Source organism: Monodon monoceros, unplaced genomic scaffold (assembly GCF_005190385.1).
Source record: "Monodon monoceros isolate NGI ecotype Baffin Bay Population unplaced genomic scaffold, NGI_Narwhal_1 Super_Scaffold_8, whole genome shotgun sequence".
In the NCBI taxonomy this organism is placed as follows: Eukaryota; Metazoa; Chordata; class Mammalia; order Artiodactyla; family Monodontidae; genus Monodon; species Monodon monoceros.
In genome coordinates this window covers 61,243,115-61,267,636 of record NW_021703785.1, presented here as the reverse complement: position 1 = coordinate 61,267,636, position 24,522 = coordinate 61,243,115, and the positions used below count along the sequence as shown (strand labels likewise).

The following is a 24,522-nucleotide window of genomic DNA, read 5'->3' as shown; positions in this document are numbered from 1 at the left end:
ATCCGTCCTTTTAGGCATCACATGACACTGGCCAGCAGACATCACCATACACTAAAAAAAGGCCTCTTGCTTTGCTGGGTACAGTAAATGATCCTCATTACAAAAGCTACCAGCTCTTAATGTGTGCCAGACTCTGTGCTAAGAAGTTTACATGCGTTCTCTCACTTCATTAACCATGCTATATGAGAAATAATATCATTCCCATTTTACAGATGAAGAAGTCGAGGCTGAGGCGTTTAAGTAATTTGTTCAGGTCGACACAGGTCATAAGTGATGGACAGGGGCTCAAACTCTAGATGAGATCTCCAACCTGAGGAGGGGGCCGAGAAGGCTGAAGCCATGCAGGTGGGAGTTTGGTTCTTGAGGTGGAGAGAGAGAGCCGTGGACACCTAGGAAGGGGGCGGGAAAGAAGCAGAAACACTCCTAGAAAATGGAATGGCTTTAGAAAGAGGAGAAGTGAGTCAGAGGCCAAGGACAAAGTGTTGCCAAGAGCTGGAGGCCTTGTGGGTGCTGGAGGAAAATTCCAGCTTCTCCTCTGAAGAGAGCTCAGCTCCATTCGCGAGTTGTCTTAAAGCAAGTCGTGCAGGTAATCACGCAGCACACCTCTCAACCAGCTGCACCCAAACCAATTCAATTCGAGAGAAGATTTACATTTTAGACAAAAGTGAATAGCTGGCTCTCGATGTTTGTAGTTCAAAGGAGGAGTTGCCTTTTTTTTTTTTTAAACTGAAACATAGCTGGAAAATCTATGAAAGGCCCTTGTCGTGGGCTCCTTCACATAGTTTCAACAGCTACAGTGTTTTTTGCTCGTTGTCTAGAAACCTGGGAGGATCTGTAGGGCTGAGTTTCTGAAAGAGAACTTATAGAAACCAGGTCAGTTAGAATCAAGGCCACTAGGCCTACAAGTCCTGGCTGTGAATTATTCAATTAAAAAAAATTTATCGTGAAGGTCCATTTAAAGTCAGCTTGTTGAGTTTGGGGAGAAATGAAAAGTAATAAAGAACAGTGACCCCATTAATTTAAATGTCTGCTACCTCTTCTTTCATAATTACAGAAGAGGTTTATGAAATATCTGTATATAAGTGAATAAAGAGCACTTCCTCATTTCCCAAAAACATAAATTTTAGGACAAAGAAATAACAGAAGAAAAATAGGTAGTATCAGGGTTGTGATAATAAAATAAAACACAAAGTACATCACAGTCTCTCAGTACTTTGCAGTTTTGTTCTTGATGCTGTGTCCCTGCCAGCTCTCTATGAAGGTGTCTATCAAAAACTCTTCCAGGGCTTCCCTGGTGGCGCAGTGGTTGAGAGTCTGCCTGCCGATGCAGGGGACACGGGTTCGTGCCCCGGTCCGGGAAGAACCCACATGCCGCGGAGCGGCTGGGCCCGTGAGCCATGGCCGCTGAGCCTGCGCGTCCGAAGCCTGTGCTCCGCGACGGGAGAGGCCACAACAGTGAGAGGCCCGAGTACCGCAAAAAACAAACAAAAAACTCTTCCTTCTCTGACTACACAGTCTGATGCTTCCCCTCCTTCTGGTTGCCAAAAATGAAAGTAACAATCCATGTCTGCAAGAGAAAACAAGTATTTTTTTTTTTCAGAATAAGAAAAGAATGCAGCAGGAATGAAGGAACATTAAACGAGCCTTCCAGCGAGCCTGGTGGTGCCCGCCCCACTGATGATAAAATTCTAGATCTGTCTTTTGGAACACTGTTAGGCTCACTAGAGGCACTTAATATATGTTAGTATTTTGTAAACTTCACGGCACTTCACTTGGATTACCACCCCCCTTGTACAGTGAAGGGAATATATATTGGTTAATGAATTTTTACCTCATTTAAACTTTTCCTTCATTTTCTTAAACTTACATTGAGTCAAAAGTGGATAGTCAAGGTGTAAAACTAGGGATGAAAGTAAAAACATTAATACTCCAACTCCGAATAACTTCATAATAAAGAATAGTGAAAAGGTCCCCCAGTGTCAATATAGAATTTGACTCTGCGTGTGTTGGGATAGGGAATCTATAAAGATTTTTTCACAAGCATCCAGGGAATGACAAATATTCGAAAACTGAATTTTGTTGGATTGTCTTTTTGTTTAACCTGAGTCCTAAGTATGTTTTCTTTTGAGAACCCTTGTCATACTATGACATAAGCCACAGATGCTCTTGCATTATTTTGCAAATAAAGAAAAATTGCTTTTATGATAAACCAACTGAGTTTCTCCAGAACTTTCCAGGGCAAAGCTGTTGTTCTTGCTGCTACAAGTGGCAGAGTCTAATGGGTAAGGACACAGGCTTTGAAAACTAGATGGCCTGGGTATAAATCTTGGCTGTGCCACTTCCTCATTTTGTAACTTTGGGCAAATTACTTTGGACAAAATGTCTCTTTGCCACCCTCTCCTTCATGTGTAAAGTGGTGGTAATAATAGCATATACTCTTAAATATTTGTTGTGAGGGTGAGATGCATGTACATAGCTGAGCACAGTCCCTGAGAAATAGCAAGCACTCAATGAGCACCAGCAGTGATTAAAGACAAAGAAAGTCTAAAACTGTAGAGGGCTATCTCGGCGTCACACTCTTCATGTAGACACGGGTACAAACGATAGTAATCTCAAACTCAGAGAAACAGCTCGATAAGAGATCGGCAGAGCTTTCAACAAATGGAGCCATGGATACTGCATATTATAAACAGCACACCAGGAGGAAGGGCCATGACTAATTCATGTGCTGCTGGCATAGACTTCACAACTGGCTGAAGATGTAAGTTGAATAATATGAGATCTGTCTGGTCTTTGTACCAGGTTCCTAGGATGGAGCTTCTGAACCCTTGAAATTTCCTCAGTGATAAGAGTGTTTTTGTTTTTCATGATGGGTCCCGTGATGGGTCCCTAGATAGTTTCAGGATGCGGGCCAGCCACGTGTGAAAGAACTGCTGTGTAACTAGTGGGCTGGTAGTGTGAGCCACGTGATATTAGATGTCTCTCCTAGGAGGAGAGGGATGCTGACGATTGAGCTCAATCACGTGGCTAATGATTCAATCAATCATGCCTATGGGGTGAAATCGCGATAAGAACTCTGAACGTTGAAGCTTGGCCGAACTTCTGGTATGAATACATTTATATGTCAAGAGGGTGGTGCATCCTGATTTCACAGGGAGAGGACAGGGGAACTCTGTAGTCAGGACTGTCCCAGTCCTTGCCCTATGTGCTGTTCTTTTGGCTGGTCCTGATTTGTAACCTTTATAATAAAACTGTAATCACAAGTACAGAGCTTTCCAGAGCTCTGTGAGTCATTATAGCAAATTATGAAATCTGAGGGGGTCTTGGGAACTCCTGAACTTACAGCCAATTGGCCAGAAGTCTAGATGTCCTAGGGACTCCTGAACTTGCAGCTGGCATCTGAAGTGGACAGTCTTGTTGGGAACTCTGCCCTTGACCTATGCAGTGTGCACGAACTCTGGGTCATTAGTGTCAGAATTGAATTGCAGTACTGTGTTGCATGAACTGGCCCTTAGCATATGTGCACTATGTGTATGGAGTAGATGGGCATGTAGATGCTTGGACATATTCGACGCGGAAACCACGATTTGGAAAAGGAAAAATAGTCTTCAGTTAAGGATTCTTTTATGAGCCATGGGGTAGACTGGAAAAAAACGTGTTGACATGAACACCGACAAAGCGTGAGCTAAAGTCTCAGCAAGGAAAGGTCTCTGCCAGTATCCACTGAGCACTTCACATAGGGACGGCAGCTGTCAGTCAACAAATGACTCCTCCTCTGAATTCCATGGTTGTGGTGAGAAGGACAATTGTGATGCAATCAAATTAAGCCTAGGGAATAAATGTATTGTCAGCCTACTGTGCGAATAAATTAGCAGTGTAAGCCTATTTTTTCCACTCTGAAATTCCCCTACTCTCAAAGGAGAAGATGCTCGTGTCAGCCTTTGAAGTTAAAGTTATGATAAAGCCAGATCATCACAACACTTATAAGGCCACTAAAAACCATTTGTATGATTCCATGAAGCTTATTCAAGTGTCATAGCTCAACAATATATCAAGAATCCTGAAGAGCCTAAACCTCTCACTTCAGAGGTGACATTTCAAGACATCACTGCTAAAGATATGATATCAGAAATTTATAAGAAAGTCAAGATAGGATAGAATGATTGCTGAGAGTTTAGTTCCCTCCAGAAAGTATGTGAACTACTTCACTCAACAGAGGAATTAGTGAACTTCATATTAGTTGGTATTTTAAAACCACCTTCAAATGATGCAATGGAAAGGGAAAAAAAAATTACTTTCCAAGGCGTAGATTAAGAAACCATAAGCTGCTTTATCCCAGGCTGAAACACTCATAAATCTGTCGCGTTTACACCTGACAGAGTGCCAGAGGTCATCTTCAGCGAGAGATCACTCCTGGAATTCTGAATTCTTGCCTTGCCGTGAAAAATAGTTAACAAAGTCACAGATCATTTGCTTTCTTTTTGACTTAGCAGTTCTAATTGAGTAAAAAATAAAGAAGGAAAGAATGCTGAAACTCACTGCTGGCTAGTGTTATCTACCATCAAGCTGGATACAGTAACTTGGGAAATATTATCCATTTAACTAATATGGAGTTATCATTTTAAAAATTACTTTCATTAACAAGAGCAATGACACTTATTTTACATTTATGTAAAACTGACAGTCACTTTCCTGGATGCCTATTAACTGAGCCTCAAAATTTTAAAATAGGTCTGATAGGAAACGGGACTCTTGGAATGGTGTGAATATCTAGATGGGGATCCAGGTGAATTCTCTCTAAAACAGAACACCATTTAACTTGGTGAAAGTTATAAAAATAGAAACAGAAAAAACAACCATTTAAAATCTCTGGAAATTGCCCTAAGGATGTACAGCAGTTGGAGAGGTATTTACTCAAATTATGTTAATCTTGATAAAAAGAGAAAGTTTTTAGCATTTGAGTTAAGACCTGCTCCCATCACCCTGCCCACACTCTGTGTGACGGTAGAACTACTCCTTGTGGACACGGGCAAAAAGATGGGGTCTCCTGCTTCCCTTAGCTTCTACTCTATATCTTACTGTAGTTTATTTAGTATAAATCTGAAGGTGATTGTGATAAAATATGGTGCATATTGTACGCTCTAGAGCAATCACTAAAAAAATAACTGAAAAATGTATAGTTAAAAATCAATAAAGGAACAGCAATGAGATACCACTACACACCTACTAGAATGGCTAAAATACAAAAATCTGACAATACCAATTGCTGGCAAGGATACAGAGCAACAGGAATGCTCATTCATTGACTGAAGGAGTACAGTCAATGGTGCAGCCATTGTTTGCTTGCGTGGTCCAGTCACTGTGGAAGAAAACCTGGCAGTTTCCTTACAAAGGTAAGCATAGTCTTACCCTATGATCCAGCAATCATGCTCCTAGGTACTTAATCCACGGATTTGTATTCTTATGTTCACACAAAATCAGGAAGCAATTATTTATTGATTTACGACTGCCAAAAACTGGAAACAATTAATATGTCCTTTAATGGGTGAATGAATAAACAAACTGCTACAGCCATATAAAGGGATAACATTCAGTAATAAAAAGGAATGAGCAACAAGCCATACAGGAATAAATCTCAAATATGTATTGCAAAGTGAAAGAAGCCAATCTGGAAAGGCTACATAGTATATAATTCCATTTATATGACATTCTGGGAAAGGTAAAACTATAAAGACAGTAAAAATACAGTGGCTGTTAGGGGATGGGGTGGGGAGGGAGGATTGAAAGGGTGAAACACAAGGAATTTTTTTAGGGCAGTGCAATAATTCTGTATGTTATGTTGGTGGATATATGACACTAGGCATTAACCAATACCCATAGAACTTTATAGCACAAATAGTAGACTTTGTTTTTTTAATGTGCTCTTTAGCCATGCCATCACTATAGGAGATTGGTTTTCCCTTCAATATTCTTCTCAAAATATGAACTGCTAATTTCCTATTAGTCCAGGAAGGGCTTTCCCTTTTAGTGAGGTGTCAGAGCTCAGACTGGCTCAAATCTGATCCCACCACACTTTGCTTCCAGGATTCTTGTCCTTCCGAAGCCAAGGAATGTTAAGTTTCCTTTTATAAGAAGAAGCTTTTTCTAACTGAAGATAATGAATCCTTCCCCCTTATTGTGAAGAAAAAGTGTGCAAACCACTTCCTGTGTTACAGAAAAAATTTGTACTCAGAGGCTACCATTTTTAAAAATTTATTTATTTTATTTTTGGTTGCATTGGGTCTTCATTGCAGCGTGGGCTTTCTCTAGTTGCGGCAAGCAGGGGCTACTCTTCGCTGCGGTGCACAGGCTTCTCACTGCAGTGGCTTCTCTTGTTGCGGAGCACAGGTTCTAGGTGCTCGGGCTTCAGTAGATGTGGCACGCGGGCTCAGTAGTTGTGGCTCGCAAGCTCTAGAGCTCAGGCTCAGTAGTTGTGGTGCACGGGCTTAGTTGCTCCACGGCATGTGGGATCTTCCTGGACCAGGGCTCGAACCCGTGTCCCCTGAATTGACAGGCTGATTGTTAACCACTGCGCCACCAGGGAAGCCCGAGGCTACCATTTTTTATCAGGTAATGCAGCTAGAAATAATGATGTGTTTTGAATAAATAACGTGTCCTAGGTAGGGAATTACAAGCTCCATAGACATTATTTCTTATAATACTTTCAAATAGCCTTCAAGGTAAATAAAAACACATGTTCTTTTCATAACACAAGGTAGGAGGACTTCATTCCCACTATACTGTACGCTAAATTTGCACTGATTCTTATGTATTTTATTAGTAGGAGAACCATATGTTCTGTTAATGCATGTATGAAAAATTTTAAAAGCATCATTTAGGAAGTCAGGGGAATCCCCGGATGGAATGAAGAATGTGAAAAAATAATCTAAATGAAAAAAAAAGAATTAAAGGGAAAGATAGACTATTTTTAGACTATTCAACAATAATAGTTGGGGACTTCAGTATCCCACTTAGTGGAACTAGGCAGAACATCAGTAAGGATATAGAAAATCTGTACAATTCTAACCCAACTAGACCTAACAGACATCTACAGAACACTTCATCCAACCACAGCAGAACGCACAGTTTCCTCTAGTACACAGGGAACATTGTCTGGACCATATGCTAGACCATAAAAACTGGCCTATAGGTTAATAATCTAAGTTCTTGGGCATAATGGACAAGATCCGGGTTTTATTCATGAAATTCAACAAATTTTATCGAACGTCTATTAAATGACAAGCACTGATCCGGAGGTTGGCGTAGCAATTACTGTCAAGAAAATTACAATCAAGGAAGGCAGACACACAAACAAATAATCAGCAAGATAATTCTAGAGTGTTTTATTAGTCTGGAGGAAATAAACAAAGTGATAGGGTAGTACTTGGGCAGTGAGGGGTGGCCACGTAAACGAGATCACTCTACTTGAACGGAAATCCAAAAGCTAGGAAGGTGTTGGTCATTCAAATATATAAAAGCCCAAAATCTAGCAGAGGGAACAGCAAATACGAAGGCCCTGAAGATAAAGCAAAAAAAGTGAGAGTGGCTGGAGAATGTAGAAAAAATGAGTTAGAAGGGCAAGCAAGAAGCAAACCCCATCTGCCAAACCCCAAGGGATTTGGTTTTATTCAGAGGTGATAAAAGGCCAAAGGTCCAAGTTAGGGAAGTAGCATAATCAGATTTGTATTTGTATAAAAAGATAATTCTTACAAAAATACGAGAGAGTTGAGAGGCATGGATTAGAGTAATAATCAAGGTGGCCATGGAGAAAAATAGGCAGATTTCGGATTTGTTTTGGATGTGGGCTCGGATGTGAAAGTCAAGGATGAAGGATGACTTTTTAATTTTCAGCTTCAGTAACTGTGGGTATGGTCGCCATTGACAGAGATGAATAAAATTGGAGCAGAAAATAAGTAGAAGAGGGAAAATCAGGGTTCTGTTTTGGACACGTGTAGCTTGCATGCTGTCAGATATCTTCACAGAGAGAGGTAGGTGGCTCTAGGGCTCATTGAGGGGAGAATTCAGGACTGGATATACAAACGTGGCTGTCACCAGCAGTTAAGTGGCAGATGGGGTCCTCGTCCCACTCACTAGCTTCATTCTACTCTGACCCCACCCTCCTGACAGGAAGGGTCACCTCCATTTCCTCACTGTACCCAGCTAACCTTTGCCCCCACGGTCTTGCCTATCTACTCTCGTTTCCTGGAAGCCCTCTCTCACCACATCCAACTGCTGAGAAAGAATTTGCAAGTACTATCCACTATATATGTTACTAACAACGTTGCAAGCTACTATAATCCCACTCTACACCTAATCTTTCCTTACCTAAAAATTCTCAGAAAACAACAACAACAAAACTTATAGAAATTAAGCATGATATGTACTAAACTGAACCAAACGTGGGTCCGAAGGCTCTAAATGCAAAACCAAGGCCAAAATGAATGTATATATATGCATCACTGAATCACTTTGCTGTACAGCAGAAATTAACACAACATTGTAAATCAACTATACTTCAATGGAAAAAAACCACAAAAACTGAGGCCAGTCTGTTAAGCATTGTTGCTAAGCATTCAATCCGAGATTTTGCTAAACAGCTTATTCTGCCTAAAAAGTCTATCCTAAGATTCTTGAGGAGTCTATTTCTTTAATGACTCCCGTGTGTGTGCGCACGTGTGTGTGTATATACGTGTACACATGACAATAATAAGGTCTGACAAATGCTCAATTCGGTAGCTGATTTTTCTTTAACATGAACAAAACTCAAGTGACAGCTCCTCTATATAGCTTTCCATCAATGGCAAGATAAAATAACTGCTTCCTACTATATTCCTAACTGGATCCTTTACAAACTTCTATAATTGTAGCTCCACGTATTAACATGTCTGTCTCCCCATTCGACTGCTTCTTGAGGGTTGGACCTTTTGTTTGTAGCGTATTCTCTCATTTATAGACATAGCTCTCATCACTTAAAAATGTAAGCTAGGGAGGGAGGGAGGGAGGGAGAAAACTGTATGCAGCGTGTTTCAAAAACAGTACAGTTCTTAATACTTTATTTAATAGGAATTCATAATTTACATTCTCTGATTTCCTAGAAAACTTGACAGCCCCAATTTAAAAAAATATATATGCACCTAGCTATAACCAGAGATCATTAAAATGCAACATTGTATTCAATTGTTTAACTAGGTCAAAACAATTCTTTCTTCCATCTCATTTCTTGCCAAACTGCCTAACATCTTTCTTTACTAATTGAATAGCTCAAAACCACTTGCCAGAGGCAGAAAAAAAAAAAAATCTAGTGAGTGAAAATGTCTGCATCAGCGACCTGACACTCAGCAAAGCTCATGGGAATCGTTCCTTGAGAGCCTAATCGTGTCCAGAAGCAGCCCCTGATCCGTGGGAAAGCCTGCTGACAATCTCCAGTCGCAGAGGAGGGCGGGACACGGAGAGAAATTCCCAAGATTCTGAGCTCAGGAGAGAAGGAAGTACTCATCTTGGCTACCAGCTCTGGGGTCCTGCAGCTTGGGCTGAATGTGTCTTATTGGCGTTTGTGAAAGTTTCAGGTGGTGTAACTAACACTCAGGTTTTTCTATTTCCTGCACAGTGCCTGTGGTACATCTTTTCAACGCTCCTCCCATTGGCAGAGCTCTTCCTCCAGCACCTGACTGGACACACATAGGTCTGAACAGTTGCACGGGCAGATGTAATTTAAAGCCAACACCACATCCAATCAGACGAGTGTTGTGAACTTTTATTAAAAATATCAGTCCGTGAAAGAGCTGTGGGGAGTCCTTCTTCGTGAGGTGACAGTCTGACCAAATAGATCTTCAGGGCCTGTGACAGCCCAGGTTTAGAGGTTTTATATATATTATCCAAGGAAGCTAATTGTCAGAGAACGCTAGAGCCATTGGGGACAGAAAATTTCCAATTCAGAGTCAGATGCAGACTCTTAACATTATGTAAAAGATGTTCTTACTGATTCCTTAATACATAACCAAGCACCAGACTTCAAAATGTGAAAATATTGAGTGAAAATAAAAATCACATTTACTGAGCACTTGCTTTTTGCTAGGCATTATGTTGAGGGTTTCTCATTAGGTAAGTATTATTATCACCTCCAGTTAACAGATGAGGAAACAGAGGTTTAGAGATTACCATTCTTGTCCAGCTAGTAAGTGGCAAAAATGGGTCTCCAACTCAAGACTGTTTTACAGTGACACATTCTGTTACTAGTCCATGGCTTTAAACTCCAAGCGTAGCTAGGGATTAAGACCAAAAAACAGAATGATTTAATCCAGAAATGAACCAAAGAAGCAAAACCATGAAACAGGAAATGTCAGAGCCCTCTTTTCCAGGACCCCGAGAGTTGGCTGGTAGGATTCCAGCCAACTTAGAACTTAACCGTTCAAAGATGAATGGTCTGGAGAAAACTGCCCAGTCTGCCCTGGTCTGGTGTCTATCTAGACCCCTGGAGGAAAAAATACAATTGGTAACAGCTGGCGTATGCTCAGGAAGGAAGATCGAAGGCACTGTGGAAGACACACAGAATTCTGTATCATCATTTTTACCTTGAGACTAAAACTGTCCTAATGAAATCAGAATTATATTCTCAAATCCTTCTGGTATAACTCTTATCTCTCAGAAATCAATTATGGAGAGACTGAAAGTTTCCAATACGTAAAGGAACTACTAGCCACCCCTACTGGACACCTATTTATCTGGTACTATTTACTACTCACTCCCGTTCTTCTCAGCCTAGATTCCTACCAAAAAGTCAATCCTCTATGTTTCTAATTCATAACCCTTTACTAAATTGTGTGGCAGCTCTTTTCGAGAATCATCAACTGAGCCACTTTGGGTTCTTTTTATTTGAAAATAGATTTACACGTGTATCTTTCTTTGGAAACAAGGTGTGTTCCTGTTTTAAGTCAGAATACTGTAGTTCCATTCACGTATTAAATGTATTAGAGGAGCGTGTATGCCATTTAAATTAGTACCCATCATTATATGTTGTGGAAATGTAAATTTTCTTTTCTACTAAAAAGAAATGAGGAAGCCACACCTATGTTAGTAAATATTGCTGAAAAGACAATGCAGACCACTCCTTGAAGAAGAATAAGAAAATACCTGTTTTCTATTCTTTCATTTGTAATAATATTCACTTCCATTTCAAACTCAAGGTGCCTCATTTCCTCAGTAGGACATGCCTGATACTCTCCAAAGTCAATAACCTTGACAGTGGTGAGGATGGTACCAGGATGGGACTCTCCACAACAGATAAAAGTAGTGAACCAGAGGTATATGTATGAATAGGGTTAATATGGGTGCTTGCTGTATCCTTCCTTATGGCTTTCTCTTTTAGTGTCATAACTTATTTTTCAAATGCAAATGAATAGCTCCTAGACATACCTCCTGAATAATAATCTCTGACAGCAGACCCAAGCACCTGCCCTTTTAATGAGCAGTATAGTAGGGGAAAAGTTGAGTGATCATTTTAATGCCTAGGAAGTTATTGGTGAGCTTTTAATGCATAAGTTATCTCTTGCATTGCCTCCAAGACACCACAGAGTGCCATAAAAGAAACCCAATCCTTGCAATATAAACAAATAGATTTCTAATCTGTGTTTACTTGACCAGAGCAGACCCATGGATTTTGTACTTGGTAGAATTTCTCCATATGGAGTTAATTCACAGCACAGTCTCCAAACTAGTTTGCCGGGAAACTTCCTTTGACTCCCATTTTAAGGACTTTTGCACCCCACCTTTGACCCCTGCTGTGCTTTCTGTAGAAGACCCCGAGGAAAAGTTCTGGAGAAACTCCTTCCAGATGTAGTGTGCAATTATTTGCGCTTACTCTTATCTTAAATGTTTTCTTCTTAAAGACCCTTAGGAGCCATCAGATAAGGAGGATTTAGGGTTTAGATTTCAAAGGATATCCGATTTATATCTTACCCATATATCTAGCTTGGGTAATTAATGTGTCACATCATTTTCCAAGGGATCACTGAAAAGTCTACACCAACTGATATTCTTAGACACAACTACAAACAAACCCATGTGCCAACAGAAAGCCTGTAGCTGAAGTTCCTCAGAAACAATATAGCTATTAAATTCATTCAGTCGTGCAGCCAATATTTATTGAACACTAACAATGAGACAAAGGCAGTGCTAAGTAAGAAGGACAAAAACATTGTCCCTGTAACGACAAGTCAAATGGTACACATTAGGCGATTAATTAATTGCCACTTTGGTAATAGGAGGGTCTACAGAGAAGCTCACCTCATCTGAGGCAGGAGGAATCAGCAGTGGTTCTCTTTATGGGTGGCCTCAATTATGCATAGGGTTTAGCTAGGCTGAGAGAGGTCCAGAACGATGTTCTAGGCAGGCAGGACAGGAGGGCAAATGCTACAAGGCATTTGATGTCTTGCCTCGTTACAGAAACCAACAGGAAGACAATGCAGTCCAGCACAATAGATGAAAGGAGAAGAATTACAAGAGACAGGGTGGTTAGAGACATACAGACTAGGTAAAACAAGAGGCAGGGGAATGACTGGATCTGTGGTTTTACACATCGATTATTTCACCAGGCAGGAAAATGGGTTTAGAAGAGAGCAAGTGAGGACATGGGAAGATACCTTCAGAGTGTGCGGATAAGAAGGGGTATATTTGTCTGCAACGTATTAATCTCCTAATGTCTAATAAATATTGGCTGCAACATATTTTTTAAATGTGATATATAAATATACCTATATGTATGTACATAGGTATGTATGTTATATAATAGTATAATGTGTAACAACATGCAAATATACGTAGTTCTTTTAAATCTCTACCCTAGAGGTGACTACTTAACATGCAATCCACCCTCATTAGACATCCATTCACCAGAGGCAGCAGCAACCAATATCTTCAAATATTACTATTCAACCTTCACCAGAGAGTCGGGTCATTGGCAGAGGAATGCCAGAAAGAAGATTTCACTGGTGAAAGGCGTGACATTCAAAATTTTTAAATTGACTTTGGTCAACTATACAATCACTTCTACCTTGGCATGAACAGTGTTCTGAGAGTCTCAGGAGCCCAGCAGGCTCTCTCACCCTTAGGAGCGGTAACCTAGGTCTTGGTAACCAGACACTTGGTTGTCTGTCCCACTACTTAGCAGAGGGCTCTGCTCCAAAAGAAGGTGAGAATTCTCTGCTACTAGAATATTGTCACATCTGCTCAAGTGAACGTTTCATGCTGGGTACTTTTCAAAGTGCCTTATGTACAAATCAGTGGAACAGATTGTATGATGGTTTTTGTGCTTACTTGCAAACAAATGTTTGTATACGGGGCAGAATCTCATCGTAGTCTTGCTTTAATCGTAACATCCCATCTGGTGGTAAATTTGAGGAAGAGATACTTACAACTCTCATAATCTCCAAACCTCCTAAGCTAGCGATGTTTACAACAAGAACCTGAATGTGGGATTGGCTAAATTGGCTGAGATCCGTTCACAATAACTGGATTAAGACAGTATCAGTGGAAATGGGGAAGAGTGGAACTACCTAAGGGGTACAATTGATGTGGAAAAGGGAGAGGAAGGTATCTAGGATGACTGAGGTTTCTGACATGAGCAACTTGGCTCATGGGCATGTGATGCACAAAGAACCCTGGGGACAAAGCTGGTCTAGGAGGAAGATTACAAATTCAGTTTTGGACAGTGGCTTTGACATATCTGTGGGTTTGCTAAATGGAGATGTTGCACATGCAGCTGGGTATAAGATGTTTGGGGCTGACTATATCCCCTTGGGAGCCTTTGGGAAATGGATGTAATTGAAGCCACGGGGATAAGAGATTGCCCAGGAAGGTAATGGTGGAGAAGGGGAGAAGGCCCTGAAGAGCTCCACCACTGAAAGTCTGCGAACCGGAGCACATGAGTCAATAATGATTTTGTTACTCTAGCAAATATATGGCATTTTTACATAGTTTTGGAACTGATAGAAAAATTCCCTTTCAAGTGAGAATTGCCTTAATTTGAAAAAATACTTTTTTGAGCCAAGTGAAGAAGAGAGCCCTGGAGTATGCTTCAGTAGTTCACAGTGAAATAGGAACACAGAAGCACTATGCAGCAGAGAAAAAGAATTTAGTTTGCTCTTTAAGGAAAAGAAGAGGCCAGAGGAGGCAGCCCACTGAAGAGGCCAGGTTGGTGTGTTTATTGGAACTTCACAGTGAGAGGCATCTAAAGGCAGGTAGTCTGCTGTTCCACTGATAGCTGTTTGCAATGTGGCATTGTAAATCCCTCTTCCAGCCTCACCTGCCAAATCCTCAGTAAAACCTAAAAAACTCATAAACGCGTACTGTGAGCAATTTTCTTTTATAGAAACCGAAGAAAAACCTGAGTTTTATGCCAGGGGCAAAGAAATAAAGGACAAAGGCGGCATATGGGTATATAAAAGAGGTAGCCTCTAAAAACATCCCCCCCAGGGATTTGCAGAAATGTGGGGGCTGGCTTTGAACTCTAATAGGCTATGGAATTGAAGAGCTTATTTTCCATATATTTTGATGGATAGGCATATCTGTCCTCTCATGGCTGGGTTATATATTTTTAAATAATCTCTTTGTATTATTTTAAAATTATTTTTGAATAGGTAATATAGTCATAAGTTTAACAATACGAAGGGCACTTAAAGTAAGTCTCCCTCCCATCCCTGTATCTTATCCAGAGGCAACTATCATGGTCTGTTTCTTACTTATCTTTCTAGAGATATTTCACTGGTATAAAGCAAATACACGTATATTCTTTAAAAATGTTCGCAGACATTTTTTTTTTTTTTCTTTTTTGCAGTACGCGGGCCTCTCACTGCTGCGGCCTCTCCCGTTACGGAGCACAGGCTCCAGGCGCACAGGCTCAGCGGCCATGGCTCACGGGCCCAGCCACTCCGCAGCATGTGGGATCTTCCCGGACCAGGGCACGAACCCGCGTCCCCTGCATTGGCAGGCGGACTCTCAACCACTGCGCCACCAGGGAAGCCCTGTTCACAGAAATTTAACATATTGTATAAATTCTTCTGCATCTTGCTCTTGTCTCTTAGTAGACACTGAAGATATCTCTGTATCAGTACAGAAATGCTGCCTTTTAAATGGCCGTATAGCTTTCTACCTATGGATGTACCATCATTTATTTAGGGAATTCCCTACTGATGGTCATCTAAGTTGTCTCCAGACTTTTGCTATTTCTGAAAATGCCTCAATGAAAAGCTTGTCCATACACCGTTTTGCACGTACTACAGACTGAAATAATTCTTCTTGCCAGAGGAGTTGAAAGCTCACTGCTCATCACGACCAAGGGCAGGACCTGGTGGAGGCAGGTGCCAAAGAGAACACAGGTAAAGGTTCAGAAGGCTCAGCTTAGAACCTCAGGCAACTGCAGCAGCAAAATCAAAGCCAGCATGTTTCAGGGCAATTGGAGGAAAGTAAAACATTGTAGGGAGATAAACTCGTAAAGACTTAGGACTAGAGAAAACTCGTAAAGACTTAGGACTAGAGATCTGAGTTTTGGAAGGAGGCATTCTAGAGCATATCCGACCTCACAGGACAAAGCAATGTGGATCACAAAGAAGACAAACCGAAGTAGCAAGAACAATTCCTTTGAGCTTCCGTGGAAAACCGTGATCAAGAGGCCTTCCATGGAGTATCTTGAGTTATCCTCATAAAACTCTATTAAGAAGGTAAGATTATTATCCAGATTCTGCAAATGGGAAACTCAGGGTAAGAAACTTGCCCAAGTTCACACGAAGAAGACATGATGGAATCAAGATTCAAACTTGGGCACTCAGAGCTGGAAGGTCTTAATCACTGATGTATGCATGAAGCTTTAGCCAAACAATGTAATGTAAATCCATTGCTGATAACTAGCCCTAATTCATCCATCTTTCTCTGTTAGCTTTTCCCTTAATCCCAAGCCTTCCTTAAAGACCTGGTGTTTGTCAGTAAAGTGGCTTGGAAACTAACAACTAAAAATTCGCCTCAAGCAAATAATAATTCATTCCAGGTAAGTGCAGAAAAACAGACAGCCCGTATAAAAAGTGTCTCCCACTGAAGCTTATTTCTATGTGTGCTACAAGTTAAGCATTCATTTAAAAAAATTATTATGATTGATATTATAGGCTAATATATGCTAATAGAACTGTAACAAAGAGTACTCGTTTTAAGGGTCACAGTAAAAGATAAAATACGTCAACGGTAGAGCTCTCACAGTGTATGACGCATATTAACTGATCAGGAAACACTTTTTAAATGAATAAATAATTAAAAGAAAAATACCAGGATATCAAAAGCCCTAAGAAAACGTCGTGGGCGAGCCAAACTAAACATCTCAGAGTACCCTATGTATTAATAGGAGACACAGCATAATTTTCAAAATATGACAAGCAACAGCTCCTCCCCATATCCCAGAGAAATGGCAATCGTGAAAATTGTTAAGAAAATAAATAGAAGGAGAGTTTCCAGATCCAACTGCTGGTGGGAGTAATTTAGCCTCAGCATTGCCATAGATGGTTTCATAGCATGACATTCTCTCCCTGCTCTCGTTCACGTTAGAAAGCTTCTCATTTTTCATCACTGCCATTTATTTTCAGATCTGAACCTTTACTTTAATGATCACTTGAGTGCACAAAACTAGAATAGAGAATATTGTCCTTTTTCCACAACAGGTGAACTCCTCCAGGGAAAAATCAATTATTTTCTCATTGACCCCCATTGGTAGGTGTTAGTGCAGTGACCCAGATCGTGGCAACCTCTTGCTCTGCTCTGGGGAATTAGTCCAATTCTGTTCCCTCAGAAATTGCTCTTGAGGTGACAGCCAGTTTCTTCTTGATCCTGTGGGCTTGCTGGAAGCTGGTAGAACAATCCAGTGGTCTCATTTCCAAGAAGGCTCTCTGGGGAGACCCTCTCCACGTTATGAGAGAAAGCCTGAATCAAAGAGGGGTACCTGCACATTTGATGTTCTGACAAATTCACTCTATCCCCAAGGGCTGCAAAAACATTTTTTTTCTTTTAATTAATTAATTTTTTGGTTGAAGTACAGTTGATTTACAATATTGTGTCGGTTTCAGGTGTACAGCATAGCGATTCAGTTATACATATATATATATTCTTTTTCAGATCCTTTTCCCTTATATGTTATTACAAAAAATTGAGTATAGTTCCCTGTGCTATTCAGTAGGTCTTTGTCGATTATCTATTTTATATTGGGTTGGCCAAAAAATTCGTTTGGGTTTTTTCCATAAGATATTATGGAAAAACCTGAACAAACTTTTTGGCCAACCCAATATACAGTACTGTGTATATGTTAATCCCAACTTCCGAATTTATCCCTCCTCCCACCTGCAAAAACAGTTTTTGTAAAGAGCACTTTGGTATTAACAAAAATGCTGAATGAATTTTGTCTTCCACCTTCCCTTCACAGCTAGCCTTCTTCTTGTTTTTGTAACTTTGTAATAAGGCATGAATGATACACAAAAACCTGACCATGTTTAATGTATATAATTTGATGAGTTTGGACATATGTATACATCCATGATACCGTCACCACAATCAAGGTAATAAACATATCCATCACCTTCAAATGCTTCCTTATGTCTCTTTCTTTGTGTGTGTGTGCTAAGAACACTCAACATGAGATCTACAATATGAACAAAATGTTATTACCTTTTTTAATAAATTTACTTATTCATTTATTTTTGGCTGCACTCGGTCTTCGTTTCTGTGCGCAGGCTTTCTTTAGTTGTGGCGAGCGGAGGCTACTCTTCGTTGCAACGCGCAGGCTTCTCATTGTGGTGGCTTCTCTTGTTGCGGGGCATGGGCTCTAGGCGCGAGGGCTTCAGGAGTTGTGGCACGCAGCCTCAGTAGTTGTGGCTCGCAGGCTCAGTAGTTGTGGCACATGGGATTAGCTGCTCCGCGGCATGTGGGATCTTCCTGGACCAGGGCTCGAACCTGTGTCCCCTGCACTGGCAGGTAGATTCTTAACCACTGTGCCACCAGGGAAGTCCCTAAACAAATTTTAAGTGCACAGTACCTTATTGTTGACTCATCTTGTATAGCTGTGACTTTATACCCATTGAACAGAAATACCCCATTTTCTACCCACACCCACAGCTAAGTTTCTTGAAAGAGCATAATTTTCTTCTTCTTTATCTCTTACTCAGTCTTCTACACCTAACAATTTAAGTTCCACCCCACCACTCCACTACAGCTGCTCTTTTCTGTGGTCATTATTAAACTTCTCATTATTTATTTATTTACGTTTTGCGGTACGTGGGCCTCTCACTGTTGTGGCCTCTCCCGTTGCGGAGCACAGGCTCCGGACGCGCAGGCTCAGCGGCCATGGCTCACGGGCCCAGCCACTCCGCGGCATGTGGGATCTTCCCGGACCGGGGCACGAACCCGCGTCCCCTGCATCGGCAGGCGGACTCTCAACCACTGCGCCACCAGGGAAGCCCCTAAACTTCTCCTTATTAAGTTAAATAAATATGCCTTGGCTCTCCCAAAGTATTTGCCATAAACACTATTGAGAACTCCTCCCTCCCTCTTGAAGTTCTCTTCTCTTTCACGGGTATCTGTAACAATATCTTCTTTTGAATTTTCTCCTACCTCTGACTGCTCCTTCAACAGGGATCCTGATTTCAGGATCAGGATCTACTGACTCTATCCCCCTGTCCTTTCTAATCTGCCCCATCCTCTCCACCTCCACTAACTTTGCCTACCTAGGTTGGGGCCCTAACACTTCTCGCCTGGATGACATTACCCTATTTGTTTGTCTCCTTTACCAGGCACTTAGACCACTGCAGGTGTTCAACAACTCTTTGTTGGTGGGATGAATACATTGTGACAATTCCTCTCCCCACTTCTGCCACTCAGTGACTCACCATGCTTGCTACAGGCACCTTTCTAAAACACATAGGTAGTCATGCTGCATCTCCCCCTATGCCAAATCCTTCCACTGCCTCCAGGATAAATTTTGATCCTCTTAGCATGGCACAAAAAGCACTTCTTGCCCTTTTCGTGCCTCATCTCCTACCATCCCCCAATGCACACTCAGTGCAGGCCTGTGAGATAACCCACAGCACCAGTACTCTTTAAGAACCTTCCCCACCCCCTGTCTCTTTTTATTAAAGTACAATTAACATACAATAAGCATACAATGAAGTGCATGTATCGATCGATTCTGGCAAGTGTATACATCCATGTAACCACCACCCTCATCAATATACAAAACATTCCCATCATCTCAGGAAGTTCCCTATGTCCTCACCAGTTAATCACCTCAGATAAATCACTGTCCTGATATCTGTCACCATATATTAGTTTTGCCTCTGTGTCTGGCTTCTTTAGTTCAGCATAATGTCTGTGAGATGCATCGATGTTGTCATGTATACTAGAAATGCATTCTTTTTCACTGACGAGTAGTATTCCACTGTTTAAATATATCATAATTCCTTTATGTATTGGTGGGCATTTGAGGCGTTCTCAGTGTCGGATTATTATGAACTCCAAACATTTTAATGCCATTTTTTGTGGACATAGATTTTTTTCTTTTTTTGCATGAATACCTAGGAGAGGAATTCCTATGGTTAACTTAAGAAAAACTGCCTAAATGTTTCCAACCACACATCTCCATACTTGGCAACATTTGGTGTCGTAATTTTTTTTTTTATTTTAGTCATTCTAGCGTATGTTAAGTGGTGTTTCACTGTGGCTCCGAGTCTCACATTCTTCTTGACTACTGATGTTGAGCACCTTTTCAATGTGATTATTGGCATTTGTGTATCTTCTTTTGTAAAATATTCCATTTATTTGAACCATTCAAAAAACTGAGTTGTCTTTTTATTATTTCTTTGAAAGAGTTACTCAGAATATAAGTTCTTTGCCAGATATGTAACTTTTCGAGTCTTTGGCTTACCTTTTTGTTTTCTTAATGATGTCTCTGAAGCGCAGAAAATCATCATTTATCATCTTTCTTTTCCTTATGCCCTTTAACTTTATCTTTAATAAATAAATTAAGGTAAAGGATTCCAGTTTACCTGGGAGAGGCTTCCTCCTTATCTTTGAGAGTCAGTTGACATAACGGGACGTGTAATCACTGATGTTCTTCTTTGTTTTCCCCCATAAGCTTAGGAGCAACTTGAGAGCAGGGGTTGTACTTTATGGAGTGCTTTATATATAGTAGCAGAATGCCCAGCAAGTAGCGGAAGCTCAAGAACTATTTGTTACCCAAGTATGTTGAAAACTGGAAGAGTCAATTCAGTTTCATCAATTAACTACTTTACACATCATCTTCTCTTCCTAAAAACAAGGAAAACTCCCCACTTACCTCAAAAGCATGTACAAGCAATGAAAGCTTTATGAGGTTGTGAATGGAGCTTTTTCGGTCCCTTACGTGTACATCAGTAAGCAGCCTGTGAATATATACTTTTCATAGATTTTATATTATTGTTATTATATTATTTCATGAATCCTGATTTTCACTTGAAAAGCTGTATATGTAATTCTTTATTTTTTAGTGTAACTCTTAATACATCAGATGTTCCTCATCAAATGCTGGGACATCTTGAACCAAAGAAAACTATGACTAGTCAGACTAGAGACACAAGGGTTTGCCAGTCGACTTGATCATGTCAGAGTGATCAGCTTTTTATCACTAATGTCTAAAACCCTAAGGATTACATCAAAATGACAATGTTATCGTTCAATCTGTCCAAGAAATTAGACCTTAATGAATTCCATTGAGAACTCCAACTTGATAATGAGCTAAGAAGTCGTAACAGTATTCTGACAGGAAGGTACAGTTAAAGAAATTTGAAAAGCACCAGCAATACATGAAAATGACGGGCTAATGGAGGGAGCAAAGTGCAATCTTCTCCTCCTGGCAGGAAGCCACAGAATGGAGAAGCCCCTGCTCAGTGAACAATGAGAAACAATCAAACGGCATTCAGTGCATGATGAATTAAGCATCTGAGAGCAGAGTGACTTTTTCCATAGCAACAAAGACTCAGAAAGCCCAGAATATTATTGGCCAGAGTCTTGTATTGTTCTTCCGGGGCTACATCAATCCTCACCCTGGATGATTAAAAGTGCCAGAAGCAAGTGTGATATTCGGATATTCAAGTTAAATGATAAATGTGCATAGAATGAATAGAAAATAGAGTTACATGTGTAAATAGCCAGAATGTTCAATTTCCAAATATGAAAAGTATATAATTTAGAAACTCATTGAAATGGAAGTTTGAAGGATTTGATGCTTACTCAGCATCGCCTAATAAAAGAATGTATCCGTTATCCAATCTTTGCTTTTGAAAGAGTTGGTTCTGTTAGGGGGTTGTGAAAGGGTCCAGATCTTTCTCTCTAGTCAAGGCTTTATGCTGGTAGCAGGAGTGTGAAAGAATCTTTCTCAATGGCCAAGATCCCTGAAAGAACAGAGGTATGAAACTGCCCCTGGCACAGAAGCACCGAAGAAATGCAGCGCCTTGTAGAAAGTGGAGAAGCAGCACGTCACTGTCAGCTTGTGACCACTCTGTCATCATCCATGGAGACTGAACCATGACCTGGTTTTCGTTGCCTTCAACCACTTCTAAATGTTGTCCATATTCTCAAACTTCATCCAAAATAGACTTGAAATTCTTCTCTCATAAGGATTAGATCATGATTGAAGTGCAATGAACAGGCAGTTAGAATTCTGGTTGCAAAGAATTTAAGTTGAAAGCAGGAATTATGTCTTACCTGTAATACCTTGTGTGCCGAGAATAACTCCTGGTTGGATGACTAGCGGGTGAATGAATAGGAGGCCTAAAAATGAAATGGAAAATTTACAGGACAGTTGGAGTTGAAAGGCTACATTTAGGAAATTAAAGAAGCAAACCCCATAACTGAATTAACACTCTATGACACATTGAGCTACTGATCAAAGAGAGAATTTATTCACAGAGCTTTTCAAATACAAACAAAATAGCACGTTTTTATTTTTTACAAAATGAATATTGGAATAAATGTGGTACAGCACAGTAGAATAATGGATGAAAGAAAACAAGATCTAGTGACTAGAAATGTCTCTCATTACTCTCACATCTTCAACTGAATTCTCTCCTACAGTGGACAGAAAGTTGCCCCTTTACTTCGTAAGAATACCATAGCAGAAGCCACTCAGACAAATATTGCATATTTTTTGAATAACATTGAAATACAAAGGCTTAATTCTAAAGATCTGCATAAACACTGAAAACACGTTGAGGGCATAAAGAGTTTATGCAGAGTATACAAAATACTGATAAGAGTGGCTTATTGGTCCATTTATTAGGTTTAATGTATACTTTATAAAGTGATAATATGGTATTTTAAATGTGTATTAAAAAGAAAACAGAGGAGTAATGCACTGCTAAACCTCTCATACAGACTGTGCAACAATTTAAATGTCTGTGTATGCGCACGTGTGTGGATGCGTACATCTGTATGTGCTCGTGTGCTTTCAGAAGTGCCATGACTTACTGGGAACGTCTGTGCGTTACCCTGCTTCCCAACCTAATACTGTTTCTACTAGCCCTTTTGATTCTCTGAGTCATCATCCATAAAAAAAAAACAAAAAACACCTTGTTTGCTGCATATATAGATTTGTTTTGTGTATGTGTGTGTTCTACATCAACAATACTCTGTGGAATAGAAACACCCAACACCCTGCAATATTTTTAGCCTTTGGTCCATTTTTCTCTATCATTCCATGCTCTACATTTCTTTCACAAATCTTGCACAACCCTTCCATATGGTATAATGTTTTTAATTCCACTGGGTTTCATTTCATTAGTGTTGTATGGTTTAGAACCACTATTCCACCTTTTGAGAATAGCTGGATGCTTCAGTCCCTCCCAGCCCCTTCAGCCCATCTTCTCCTCTGTTTGCTCTTGGTGGCTCCATCTCAGTATGGGTACTGTTTCTGTTTCTTGCCTGAGAAGCAAGCCAGCCATGTGCATAGCAGCATGGCGGTGGCAGCACCTGCTCCCGTGCAGTAGTAGGCCCAACCGATTTCACACTTACCTAGGGACACAAGAGAAGGAGAGAAAGCAGGCACAGATCAGGATGATTTTACAGGAGGTTCTGTCATTTCTCCCAGGGTCTGTGTTCCTGGTGTACCACAGTGAAACTGAAATACTCATTAGAAATGTGACATTCATTCAAATGGAATGATAACAAGGGATGAAACTTATCCCATGATGGAAGAAAGCTGGAATAGTTGTGTGCATTTCAGAAGGACCTCAAGGCCTATGTCTCCTGCTAGCTAGTGACAGAAACCTTTTCTCCCCAACTGCGATGCTCACTCCCGTGGCTGAAGAAAAGGAGGAATAACAGCAATCAGGATAGGAGAGATGAAGGTATTAGTTCTGATTTAAATCACCCAAACTCATATGCGTAATGAGGTACCTTAGAAAAAAATTCAAAATATAGGTAAGTCCTAAATATAGATACAGTTTCTGCAAAAGGGCCACTCTAAGGAGGAGATCCCTTTGAAGAATAATGCTAAAGTGAAAGAATCTACCAAAAAACTCCTGGAACTACTAAGTGACAACAGAAATGTTGCAGGATACAAGGGTAATATATAAAATTCAATTGCTTCCTATATACCAGTAATGAACAAGTGGAATTTGAAATTAAAAACACAATACTATTTATATTAGCATCCCGCAAAATGAAATAAGTAAAAATCTGACAAAATAGTACAAGGTCTTTATGAGGAAAACTATAAAACTGATGAATGAAATCAAAGAACTAAATAAATGAAGAGACATTCCATCTTCATGGATAGGAAGGCTCAATATTGTCAAGACGTCAGTTCCTCCCAATTTGATCTACAGAGTCAATGTAATTCTAATCAAAATTCCAGAAAGTTGTTTTGTGGATATCAGCAAACTTATTCTAAAGTTTATATGGAGAAACAAAAGACCCAGAATAACCAACACAATATTGAAGGAGAAGAACAAAGTTAGAGGACTGACACTACCTGAATTCAGGACTTACTATAAATCTCCAGTAGTCAAGACGGTGTGATATTGGTGAAGAAACAGACAAATAGACTAATGCAACAGAATAGACAGCCCAGAAGCAGACCCACATAAATATAGTTAACTGATCTTTAACAAAGGAACAAAGGCACTACAATGAAGCAAAGACAGTATTTTCAATAAATGGTGCTGGAACAACTGGACATCCACACGCAAAAAAAGGAAATTGGACACAGACCTTACACCCTTCACGAAAATCAACTTAAAATGGAGCACAGGCTGAAATGTAAAACGTAAAACTATGAAAATCCTAGAAGATAACATAAGAGAAAATCCAGATGCCCTTGGGTATGGTAATGACTCTAGATATAACACAATCCATGAAAGAACTAACTGATAAGCTGAACTTTATTAAAATTTAAAAAAACTTCTGCTCTGTGACAATGTCAAGAGA

The 24,522-nt window shown here is 40.2% G+C and overlaps 1 protein-coding gene across 2 annotated transcripts in view; it reads right to left on the bottom strand.

The window, feature by feature from the left end:
- The window catches only part of LHFPL6 (LHFPL tetraspan subfamily member 6), a 256,613-nt gene that overhangs the window by 3,023 nt on the left and 229,068 nt on the right, over positions 1-24,522 (bottom strand). Inside the window, exon 4 of one of the 2 annotated variants that reach the window (XM_029209908.1) lies at positions 22,756-23,106. The exons of the other annotated variant lie outside the window; for it this stretch is intronic. Coding sequence (XP_029065741.1) covers positions 22,988-23,106 — 119 coding nt within the window. The 3' untranslated portion in view covers positions 22,756-22,987. Of the gene's footprint in view, positions 1-22,755; positions 23,107-24,522 lie in introns of those variants that run through there. 2 annotated transcript variants of the gene reach the window in all.